Source organism: Etheostoma spectabile, chromosome 8, assembly GCF_008692095.1.
Source record: "Etheostoma spectabile isolate EspeVRDwgs_2016 chromosome 8, UIUC_Espe_1.0, whole genome shotgun sequence".
Lineage (NCBI taxonomy): Eukaryota > Metazoa > Chordata > Actinopteri > Perciformes > Percidae > Etheostoma > Etheostoma spectabile.
The window spans coordinates 27,916,493-27,928,732 of record NC_045740.1 but is presented as its reverse complement, the minus strand read 5'-3'; the positions used below and the strand labels follow the sequence as shown (position 1 = coordinate 27,928,732).

The window sequence follows — 12,240 nt, the reverse complement described above, 5'->3', positions numbered from 1 at the left end:
GCTGGAGTCCAATTTAATACGGCAACATTGTTGACCGCATCAGTGATCTCTTTCCATTCCAAATTCTTCCTACAGCCTAATACCAGTTTTTAGGCTGCCAATAGGACACACGTTACTGCAGATTGAACTGAGAGGTCAGGGTTTCAGTCTCCACCTTTGAAAAGTGCCGCTTCTTAGCCGGATAACGTCTGGCCGTGTCGTAAACGGTAGGGGCGAGGCCTCAAACCCGAGAATATATAGGGGCGTGATATTTAAATTACGCTCGTTTCCAGCCACTGCAATTTATCAACGTACGACCATTCTTACGCTCTGACTGGTGTGATACGAACCTTCCATGAATTCCACGTGAAGCCGGTCTCAGGAGGATTTCTGTGCTCATATCTGCGCTGGTTTCTATGTTAGGTTGGTAAACGAGGGCCAGCGCGTCTTTCAGTTTAACAGTCAGCACACAACCTACCATCTGATCGTGCACATCCACACAAAGCTATGAAAGTAATAGTATTTAGAAACGTACATGTTTTCTTCAAATGAAATTGTTTCTCTTTCATTTCTGATATTTTACACACACTAAAGAATTAATATTGTTGGCCTTCACTACCTTAGTGTGATACCGTAGTGTGTACAGATTATAATAATTGCTTGTGGGTGAATCCTGCCATGCAAATAAGCTTCTGTGTTCCATTAATTGTCTAAATGCGGCCTTCATGCAGATGTGTCAATTTGGCTGCGGAGGGGAGTACCAGCGTTAGTCTGCGCAGCTACTGGCAAATAGTTTTGTAAAAAACTAAACGTTATTCTTTCATGTCAATATAGGAATGTCCAGAATAGTTTTTTAGGAAAAGTCAGGGCAGGAGTGGAACATTTATGGCCCATAGCCATTGCTATAGCTTGAGGCACAAAACCAATGATGCTTTTCATCATTCTTCATAAACTGCATTGGGGAGTAAAAGTTCCTTCCATTCTGTGTTTTATGTGTGGTTTGTGCCCTCAGCTATCTGAAAGGACTGTATTCCTTTGGTCTCCTGGAGACTCGCCTCTATGACCAGGCTGAGAAAGTAGCCATGGAGGTGAGATTTTCTTCTCCATTATGGTCTGTTGTACACGCTTTAGTCATTTTTGTAAATGGGTGGTGCAGGCTGTCTGTGCCTGCACTGGTTGTGTCAGTTCAATCCAGCAAGTAATTTGCTGTCAAACACCAAAATAACAGCTCATGCAGCCCTCAGTGGCTTGACTCTCCTGTGCTGAACAGGTAATCCATACTTCATGAGGCTTCATGTGAAAAGTGATCCTTGTACACATCTTAGATGAAACAAAAGATAGTAATTGAGACTCAAGCATGCAATTATTTTATTTTATACTTTTTCTGGTGTAAGAAAGCAGCATTGTGCCTTCATGGGGCGATTGTGTCTCAGTGGTAGAGCGGTCGCCTGCCAATCGGAAGGTTGGTGGGCCAATCCCAGTTGCATGTCGAAGTGTCCTTGGGCAAGACACTGAACCCTAGGTTGCCCCCGATGCTGCACCATCTGATGATGCAGCCTCGGCCACAGTGTATCAATGTATCAAGAACAGTTACATTACATCACATTCAAACTGTTGAACTCTGTGGTGCAGGGTCTGGCTCTGACTCCAGATGATGCCTGGGCTGTCCATTCTGTAGCCCATGTTTATGAGATGAAGGCAGAGATGGACAAAGGCTTGAAGTTCATGGAAAGTAGAGAGAAAGATTGGCAGGTACAACCTTTCGTTCTCAGCAGTGTGTTTTTCTGATTAATTTATTCGGGAACTTGTACAGGTTGTTAAAGCTTGCTGAATTAAATCACAAATTGAAAAAACCCCTAGGAAAAACATTTAAAATGTGTGTACTTTATTTCCAGGTATCTGACGTGCTGGCCAGTCATAATTATTGGCATTGGGCTCTATACTTCATTGAAAAGGTAAAGATTATAATGAGTTTTCTCAGTCAAGCGAACAGTTGGCAGTGATTGTTTGTGGAACTTGTATTTATGAGATCCTTTCCCCCGGGGAATTTGAAATCCGGAGTTGATTATATTGTAAGATTATCTTTGCATCTGTGCAACACAATGTATCAACCCCGCTTATCTCTCAAGCATGGAGTTATGTAAAATCATCTTTCTCACCTCTTTCTCCTCTACAGGGGCAATACGAAGCTGCTCTGCAAATATACGATTCTCAGGTTGGTTTGCATCAAAACAAAACTAATGGTGTACCTGTCCGAGCACATACTGTACACACTCAGTACCTTCAAGAGCCCTGCATGTACCAGCACACAATGGATTGAAAAAACAGAAAAATAAGGTTAAACTATCCAATTTTTCTTTTTTTTCCGCATTGACAAATTAAAAAATTGGATCTTTAAACTGTTTTTCAAATTTGCCGTTTTTATTCAAAGGATCAGAAATTTACAATATTACAAAATTGCATCTGGGCTCCAATTATTCAGTACTGCAATGATTCTGTCCCTCTTTCAGTGTTTGGTGTTTTTTGCCCCCAACGTCTCCTTCCAGGCAGCGCGGCAACGGTGATGTTTAGGGTTACGTTAGGGTTAGCAGCCTGGAAGGCGAAGTTGTAGGAAAAATACATACAAAACATCGAGCCCCAATTGTTCGTAAGTAGGCGGAACCAGGGAGAGAATATCATTGCAGTATTGAATAATGGGAGCCAAGACGCATTTTTTGAATTTACTAAATTTCTGATCCTCTGAATAAAAACAGAAAATTGGAAAAACACGTTAAAGATCCAATTTTTTTATTTGTCAAGGTGGAAATGTCCGTTTGTACTTTGAAAATTGAACTGATAAGCGTTACACGGACCTTGTTGCTTCTTGTAAGTCAAGAAGGCAATTGTGTGCAAATGAAAGTCAAAAACATGTCAAGACCCATTTTTTGTGAACCTTTTTAACAGTTCACATCAGGGGAATCCAGCAAGACATAATCTTGTTTTTTTTTTAAATTATATTCATTCAGCTGCATGTGTCTGCAGTGTTCAAAGGTGTAATAATAATGAATAAAAGTTAATAACAATAATGATAAAAGTTTGTCCTGTATTAGGTATTCAGACGTTGCAAAGCCACAGGATCCATGTTGGACACTGTAGATGCCTGTTCAATGCTCTGGCGACTGGAAATGGAGGGTAAGATACAGGCTAATATGGGAATACACAAGGTATCCTTGGCAATGTAATCACTGTCTGCTTTTCAGGAAATTGGAAAGGGAGTTTGAGTCTTACGGTCCATTTATCACGTACGATGTCTTGGATGCTGTGATGGCAATTCTTGATCAAATAAACACTTTTAGGACACACTTGTCTTTCTGTAGGTTTAGTCATTTATGTGCTGACAGACTCAAATCAACACATGTATGCTAAGTGCAAGTACTGTATGCTCATTTGATGGAGGATAGCTGTGAGAGCCTGTTATTTATCCATCCTCAGGGTCAAGCATTATCATATCACAGGGATACGTGGTAGTCTGAGTAGTACAGAGATGCACATATTCAATGCCATACATGAGTCACCTAAATGAAGGGGTTACATGAATCACAATAAATGGTAAATATATCAATGTTTATTGAACTATTATTACATTCCTCCTTTTTTGCATTTTGTGCTAACTAAACATAATTAAAACAATTTTTCATCATTAAAAAAAACGTAAATGTAATGAATAATCCCAAAATTTCATATAATCAATTTAACTATTTAAAGCAGATACTGTTGAACAGTCAATTGACTGTATTTTCAAAGGTATAAAAGTGTTCATTTAAAATGGAGTTTGATTAAAACTCATCAAAATTACACTGATTGGCGAGATGAAGATGCTGTTGTTAATGTGTTGCTTATTGGCTGAAGGGCAACTGCAATGTCTCATTTGAGATAATTTAAGATAGCATGTCTTAAATGAAACTGCTAATGAGGTGAAATAATATCATTTATCACACAGTAGCTCATTAATCGTTACCTAAACGTGCTGTCTTGGTAACAGCTGGAATTTGCAGAACCTCTGACCACTTTTTAGGCTTTTTAAAAATGTGTCTTATAATTTCTGGCCTTAATGTGGCCTTCCAGTAATATTTGTGTGTCTGTGATGGTGAATGTGTCAGGTGTGTGCGTGAAGGACCGTTGGCGAGAGCTGCTCCAGGTAACACAGCCTCACACCGATGATCACGTGACCTTGTTTAACGACATGCACTTCCTCATGGCATCGCTGGGAGCTAAAGAGAGCGGAACATCTCAGCGTCTGCTGGAGGGCCTCCAGGAATTAGCTAAGTAAGTTCTGCACCATTTCTTCTCTACACTGCACACCTCAACACTCAACGTTACATAAGAGCCACACAGGCTTATGTAAAACGGAGACAGAAACAAGGCTGAGCGTCAGATGGCGAGGTCGAGAGCAGATGCAGCCAGAATAAAGAATTCAGAGCTGCACTCCATCTCCGAGACCAGGGTCTTCCCTCTTTAGCAGAGTTACCAGCATGTGCTGCCTCTGTGGAGTTGGGCGGTTTACAATGTATTCTGCCATCCCGACCACGGACATCCTGTGCTCTCCATTATGTCAGACGTACAGCCAACAGAAAAGCCGCTGCCACTTAAAACCAGTTATTTTTTCTGTGTTGCGTAATATAATGCAAGTCACAAGACTCTGGGAATGATGCACCTTCAGGGAAAATGTTAGCCCGGTCCTGCCAGACTATGGTACATTTCATAGTACAGAGAGTCTGGCCTTTCTCCATTGACAAGTGTTAACTTCCTTGAAGGCAGGTACTCTGAAGTTTAAAACTTTTGGATCTGCCCCGAGCCATTCTGGATCTGCCATAACCAATTGATAACGTTTGGTCGTGACGTTGGCTTAGCATCATTAGCGTTAGCCTTAGCCAACTCCTTCATCACTGACGAAGCGAGCTGGGAAACCAAACTTTTCCCGAACCCCGTTTAACATCATGGCCACCAACAAAGCTCAGCAAAGATTGTTCTTGCCCGCCTTTACTTCTCGCCACAACTTTAAGCATCGCCACAACGGACTGAATGGCTTCGCTCCCATCTTTCTCCACCACCATTAGTACGGAACGCACAGAAGGTTATCGAAACCAAATATTTGTCCGGAGAAAACCCAACAATATACCGCAAACCCAGATGTAGTACTGAAGGAAATTTAAAATTGAGCAGAAGTAGGTAGAAGGGCAGAGCCAGATTAGGGAAAAGCAGCTCTTGAAAGTGAAATCCCAAGTAAGACACACAAATGTTCTCTTAAACACAGCTCTACTTGGAATTATCAGGCAAGCCATGGGGACACGTTTGAGCTTTGTATTAAATTAATTCCATCGCTCACATATTTACCGTTGCACGTTTACCACCTTGGTCAGGTAGTATTTAGGTACTACTAGTATTAGGTCAGGTACTTATTTGATTCCATATTTTACTATAATTAATGTCACATACTTCCACTTACATTCAAAGGCAGTGACTCTAAACATTAGCTAATCCAAGAAAAGCCCCACAACAGTGTTGAATCTTTGACCTTACAGAATTACCATTTTATACCATATACCATTTTTTTGCTTCCCGATACCAATTCTGATACCTGATACATGCATATCGGCCGATACCGAGTACTGATCCAATATCAATGTATCATATACTACCATCCCTGTATGGATGTGATATGATCTCTGTCTTTGCTGTCGCTCAGGGTAAACTCTTTGTGAAACATGAACAAACAATGAATGCCACTGAACGTTTTCTGTTTGACAGTCAGTTATAACATAAAAGAACATAAAATACTTTAACGTAGATTTTCTTCAGGGCTTTATTACTTGGTATCGGATCGATGCATAAACTCCAGTACTTCCTGATACCGGTACCAGCGTTTTAGGCAGTATCAGAGGCGATACCGATACTAGTATTGGTATCGGAACATCTCTAAAGCGAATCCCACTCAGGTGTTCAAGCCCTTCACTGTTCAGTAGAGTAATACTCTCAATACATCTGTCCGTCAGTAATAGAAATAAACCAACCTGGAGCTTTTTTGTTGAAATTTGTTTTTGTGTTTTTAATGAAGGAAATGACATGCCTTGGTTAGCATCATTCACAGCTTTCATTGAATTAACCTTTCCCCTATAGAAATAACAGGAGCCTAGTTGTGTGAAGTTACCTATAAATCCTTGTTGTCCTGTATTGTTTGTAAAAGTCCTGTTTATTGTTCATTTAACACTGTTTGTTTACAATCTCTAGTATCACATATTGGATTTTAGAAGATTGCATGTATTTGCATTGTATTTTCCGGGAAAAACTCCATTTAGAAATTGTTTACTACTGGTCTCACATATGAATTTAATAAATATGCATTGTGCTTTGTGGCATTTCCTCATTTGTGAAAAAGTTAGGAAAGTGGTATATAGATTACAAATATTAAATAACAAAACAGAATAAAATGTATATGCTGTACATTCCTCAACAAATCAAACCTCATCCCTCCAAAAACCTTTGCTGCCCCTGCAAGAGATTTTAAATCTTCCGGCTATACCAAGAATTGTATTTTCTTTTGTTATAAACCGCTCCTTTTCTTCCCAGAGATCCAGGCGACAATCAGCAACATCAGCTGGCAGGGACTATAGGTGTTCCAATGTGTCAGGCCATTATGGAGTACGACCAGGGCAACTACAATCGCGCTGTGGAGCTACTGTACCCTTTACGCTACCGCGTGGTAGATATAGGTGGCAGTGATGCACAGGTAAGGTCCCCAGAAATGGCTAATCTTAAAGCAAACAACAAAGGAAATCAAGTCCAAACCAAGGAGCCGTGCTCTTATGCATAGTTGCAAAAGCATCCAGCCTTGAGCTTTACTTTGACTTTTTTCTCTTTCTATATCATTGATCACATTGTGTTTTCTTGAGTAAAACAGAAATTCCGGTTAGTTTAAAAAAGGCCAGAGATGAACACTCTGCATAAGAGCCAAAGCCTTTCTGTCCATACTACATCGTTTGAGTGTTTGGAGCACAGTGCACCGACGCATGAATAATGAATCTGCGATGGATGCTGATGGACTTTGTTGTTTGTGTTCAGAAAACCTTTCCCGAAGGTGCAACAGTATACATTTATACAGGATAGCATAAAAGGTTTTAAAAGACTAAACAGTTTTTCCCACAGCAATTTGTGGTGCGCGGGGGGGGGGGGGGGGACTTCATACGCAACCATTTGCATAAAGTTTAGTGGTTGTGTCAGCAAGGTAGATAGAAAGAAAAAGAAATCTGTAGCCAAATAATCACAAGTTCAATACAGTAATTTATTTTACCTTATAATTTTTAATTGGGTATCCTATCTATCTATCTAGCCTACTATGAAGTAAACACAGTAATTCTACAAAGGGAGGGAGAAAGATCAATTAAGAATTGTAAAAGAAGGCTGGCTTGCCCAGGGCCAGCTCAGCTGTGTCTTTCTCCCGTCACGTCCCCCTGTCTCTCCTGCCCACACCTGCCCCCGCACCCTGTCCCCTCTCCCCTTCTACCTGCATGCACACTGTGCGCAGTTCTGCCGCACTTTCTGTACAAAAGTCGCCAGATTTGTTGCTAGTCGCGTTTCAGGGAAAAAAGTCGCTAAATCTAGCAACAAATTGTCTAAATTGGCAACGCTGTTTTCATGGAGACAGATGCTGTGGGCACGGAGGGGAGGGGAGGGGCTGTGTGTGTGTGTGTGTGGTGTGTGTGTGTGTGTGTGTGGTGTGTGTGTGTGTGTGTGTGTGTGTGTGTGTGTGTGTGTGTGTGTGTGTGTGTGTGTGTGTGTGTGTGTGTGTGTGTGTGTGTGTGTGTGTGTGTGTGTGTTGTGTGTGTGTGTGTGTGTGTGTGTGGTGGTGTGGAGGGACGGAGAAAAGGAAATGCAGCTGAACGAATGTTTTTTAAATGGCATTTAAAAAAAAAAATAACAAAACGCAATGTGTGGGGGCCGTTGTTGATTGTGTGGTTGGTTAGTCTGTGTGGGAAACACTGAACTATATATACATTGTTAGGACAGGGTTGTATTTTACCATTTTATTTCTACATCTGTCCACTGTTCACAGAGGGATATCTTCAATCAACTGCTCATTCATGCAGCCATTAAATCGGAGAATAAGCGCCATCAGAAACTAGGAAGGTAATGCACAACGGGGATTTTAGGCCAAACAGAATGCTTTAATCTTCTCCAGTTTCAGTGCTATGTATCTTCAGTGTTTGTATGTGAAAGTCTGCTGAGAGATTATAGGAGAAAACAGGAAATTCTTGCACTATTTGAAGCCCTGGATTTCATCATGATACAGTGTAGTTGCTGTTGGGGCTTAACTGAAGTTTTCTTTTGTTGTCTGTCCATGTTCATATAGAACAGAAGCTGCATGATCCCATAATGTAACCAACATCCCCTGTCTGTACACCATGTTTCTACTTTCATTATTGATCAGGTTAGCCTCTCAACTTCTCTCTCTACATCTGTGTTCATGTCTTTGTATTATTACAGATGTCTTCTGGTGGAGCGTGATGCCATGAGGCCAAGCTCTCCTCTGACTGAGCGGCTGATGCAGAGAGCCTTGGCTCTTCACAACTAGACTGTATTGCAAGGTGCACAGAGCGGTTCCCACGCAACAACCATCAAACAACACAGTAATCTGATATGCCAGTGTTTAGCTTTAGGAGCCTCCTTTACCAACTGGTAGAACCCTGGCACTGGCCAAGACCTCTCTTTTTAATATAGAGCTCAGTGCTCTATTAGATTTGGGACCCTTTTAAGCTTTGTAAGTGAACACATCTGCACATTTCACAAGATCATTAGCTTATATTAAAAGCATGTTGCTAATTTGTATGATTAAAAGCCTTAACTTACAAAGTTAATGTGAGTTAATTTTAGCTAACATAACTGACATCAATCACTAATTAATCACTAACCAATATAGAGCAGCATCGGTTTCTTCTTTTGAATTTTATTAGCAAATGTCAATAAAAAAACATGTTGAAAACCAATAAATATACACACTTTTTGCATGCATTTTGCACGTGATGACTACTTGCGCACCACAATGTTATGCTTGTAGGCAACAGCACAAAAATAATGTGAAATGAACTCCAATGTCGCAGTGATACAGTATCAGTAAAAAGATGTCCTTGTACATATCAGACTAGCTGAGCCGAGTACTGTAAGTTCTTTTCTTCCCTCCTCTTCCTCTTCGTCGGCCTGCTCTCACAACACTGAGATAATCTCATCTTGGATCTGAGAGATCAGGATCTGGGACAGCACGATGCCTGCAATCTAGAGGACATTAGCAGCCACTTTAGATTACAGAACAGACTCTCTGTACAGTACAGTACAGCCTGTACCGAGCATCTCAAGGTCCCTCGTGGACAACAGGCACAGGGATGAAACATAGAGGACATGACAAAACTGTTTTGATTGTGTCTTTTGAAATGACTGTATACCCACATTAGCGAGATTATACCACTTAATTTGCATAACTTCAAGTGTTTCTCACAGTGAGAAAACGCATTCAGTGGCAAACTTAGCTTTGAATAGAGCTTTTCAATAATTAAGTTTGATTTCAATGTGGCGTTTTTGTGCAGACAAATCTAGTAATAGTTTTAGTAAGGAAGTGAAAGGAAAAAAAAATAACTTAATCAGTGGATTTCCTGCACATCAAGGCAAACTGGAATACTAGTGCAATTGTTTCGACAGGACTCATGGGTAATTCACATTCTTCCCTCTTAGCAGAATCTTTGGGGACCCAATCAGCCAGCTATGAGAGTGAAAGAGATCAGATCAAGATCTAGTGGCAAAGCTGCAAGCTTTGGTAGAATGCAATGCGACAGTAGTTACTTATTACAAGGCATCTTTTGATAAGTGCTAATTAGATTTCATGGCAAATCTCACATGTTGACTTGATTTATTAACAGTACCTAATGCTCTGGGATTTGAGGGGCAGTGTGCAGTGGTGCTCAGTGAGTAGGAAGGAATCATCAGTATGCTTCTTTCTCAGGGGCATAATCTTTCATTCTCACACGCAGACTTCTACCACAGTTGCACATTAACCTGAGCTTTTCGGTCTAGAACACTGTAATAAATGTATAATGTGCAGTTAAAAATGAATTGTCCCATTGTGCCTAGTTATTGCTGTCTAGGTATAACCCTCCATTTTAAATTCGTTATATCCCAATGGTTCACATTAACCTTACACCCTGTCTGTTTCTTTTAGAATTAGATTTTTTTTATTTTAGAACTGTTTTTCTTTAGTGCAAGGAAAGGTTTATTCTATTTGAGAAAATCTGTAATTGTGTGCAGGAAGATGTTGGAAGCTCTCCGATTGATGTTTGTACGTGTGTTCCTTCAGGACAGGTGCTGATTGATGAAGTGTTGCCTGGGCTATAAGGCAGTCCTGTCTAAATGCACCATGCAAGTCTGCCTTTGAGGGAGCAGGGCTTGTCAATATGTTGTTTGCTACATGCTCAATCCGATGAGCCTCGTCTGTGTGTGTGTTTGGTGTGTGTCAAGGCTAGGGCCATTTCAGCCCAGAATTGTCTGAAGTTACTAAAGGCAAATGCTTGTGTGTGGAGTTACCTGAGGCAAGGCCAGACCAAGGGCAAGAGCCCCCACCAGCAACAGATGAGACTCGATCCACATCACTGCTTGGTCCGCACAGCCTACCGGGTAGATGGACTTGTTTGCCTCCAGAAAGTTCTGGGTTTGAATCCCAAAACCGCACATAGTGTTGATAACTGTCTGTACGCCAGATGGACAAAGACGGAGAGACAGAAAACGTGAGTATTTGTGTGAGTGTCTTTCTTTTTGTCGATGAAAACATGAAACATTGGCAATAGTATTCAGAAGAAGCTTTTGGTAGGCTGCTGTTTCACCTTTGCATTGACAAACAATAACTAATAACTATATAACAGCCAAGGGAGAGTTTTGAAGAAGTCTGACTGTGGACATGGAAAAAAGAAGAGGAAAGAAAACAGCAAAAGAGGAACACAATCACGTCAGATTGACAAAAAATGCGATTCAGTCCAATAAGTAGCCATGCAGTTACAGGATATGAGCAGCAGGTTGCAGCAATGCATCAGCTCCTCTACTGTTTAATTAATTGATTTTTCAACCATGCGGAAAAAGGTTGCTGTGATCTGTTTTCCATGTAGCATGATGTTAAATCAATAGTGTGATGGACCTACATGCATTCAATTTTCTGTCTTCACACAAACTAGAAGGAATTGTCATTGGTGGCTTGTAAGCTGTGCTGCTGTGTGTGCGCACAGAGGTTAGAAAGGTGTTATGTATTGAGCATGTAACAATCAACATATTGACAAGCCCTGCTCGTTCAAAGGCAGACTTGCAATGTGCATGTAGACATGCGTTATGTATTTGCCTTAATGCAAGTGCAAATGTGTGTATTCATCCTTGCATGAGTATGATATTTGCATATGTTATGCTTGTGTGGATGTGCAGGCGGCTGCAAATGTAGATTCTGTGTAGACAATGTCATGACATCTTCATTAAATAGGGGCTTACATTTTTGAAACAGGTAAATCTCCACTGCCAACACCACTACAAAGGTTGGTCATGTTACTGTAGGTTGCATATGAGACAGTATTTCAACATGCTCCATGTTGGATATGATCGTTATATTCCAGTTGGTTAGCTTTCAGCTTGTGCCCACAGTAACTATTGTAAGCCAGTGGCTGGCTTAGTTTTAGAGACTGTATCTTGAGTCTGGATTTTATTTTGTTGTTGCAAATCTCCTCATGGAGCTGACTCCTGACTCACCAAGACACTCAAAGTCACATGCCAATCACTCATGCAAGTGGCAGATCCTTCTCAAGAGACTGGTTATTATACCAGTTCTACACATGATAACCTACTTCACCCTAAGGCAAGGGAAGTAACACCAGCAGGCAGTTCATACCTGCAGATATATCCTTCAGGCAAAAAATAAATAGCTTCTGCACCTGTATATCTATCATAATCAAAATAGTGTCATTGTCAAGAAACGCTGGCTTAATTTGGGCATTGACAGACCACTAATGCTGCTGTATGTTGGATAGATAATTTTGGATTAACAATTTTAAGATATTTGTATTATTCTATCTTTTCTAATTAATAGCAGACAGAGTGTAGCGTTGTAACATTTGGGGAAACATCCCCAATGTAGTAGTTAGAACTGTTTAAAAGTGGATTGTTTCTATAACTACGTTTCTGTAACTACTTGGTTGGGTTAGGGTT

The 12,240-nt window shown here is 40.7% G+C and overlaps 2 protein-coding genes across 5 annotated transcripts in view; one reads left to right on the top strand and one right to left on the bottom strand.

The window, feature by feature from the left end:
* ttc38 (tetratricopeptide repeat domain 38) overlaps positions 1-8,818 on the top strand; it is a 15,662-nt gene extending 6,844 nt beyond the window's left edge. For 2 of the 3 annotated variants that reach the window (XM_032524027.1, XM_032524029.1), the window contains 9 exons: positions 992-1,067; positions 1,612-1,731; positions 1,875-1,934; positions 2,156-2,194; positions 3,069-3,150; positions 4,119-4,284; positions 6,586-6,745; positions 8,069-8,142; positions 8,500-8,818. In XM_032524027.1, the coding sequence (XP_032379918.1) occupies positions 992-1,067; positions 1,612-1,731; positions 1,875-1,934; positions 2,156-2,194; positions 3,069-3,150; positions 4,119-4,284; positions 6,586-6,745; positions 8,069-8,142; positions 8,500-8,587 (865 nt within the window). In that variant the 3' untranslated portion in view covers positions 8,588-8,818. The remainder of the gene's footprint in view (positions 1-991; positions 1,068-1,611; positions 1,732-1,874; positions 1,935-2,155; positions 2,195-3,068; positions 3,151-4,118; positions 4,285-6,585; positions 6,746-8,068; positions 8,143-8,499) is intronic. The other variant, XM_032524028.1, reaches the window with a different exon arrangement.
* A 161-nt stretch (positions 8,819-8,979) lies between these two features.
* The window catches only part of tspan33b (tetraspanin 33b), an 18,324-nt gene continuing 15,063 nt past the window's right edge, over positions 8,980-12,240 (bottom strand). For both annotated transcript variants that reach the window (XM_032524033.1, XM_032524034.1), the window contains exons 7-8: positions 10,585-10,746; positions 8,980-9,285 (exon numbers count right to left, since the gene is read on the bottom strand). In XM_032524033.1, coding sequence (XP_032379924.1) covers positions 9,217-9,285; positions 10,585-10,746 — 231 coding nt within the window. In that variant the 3' untranslated portion in view covers positions 8,980-9,216. The remainder of the gene's footprint in view (positions 9,286-10,584; positions 10,747-12,240) is intronic.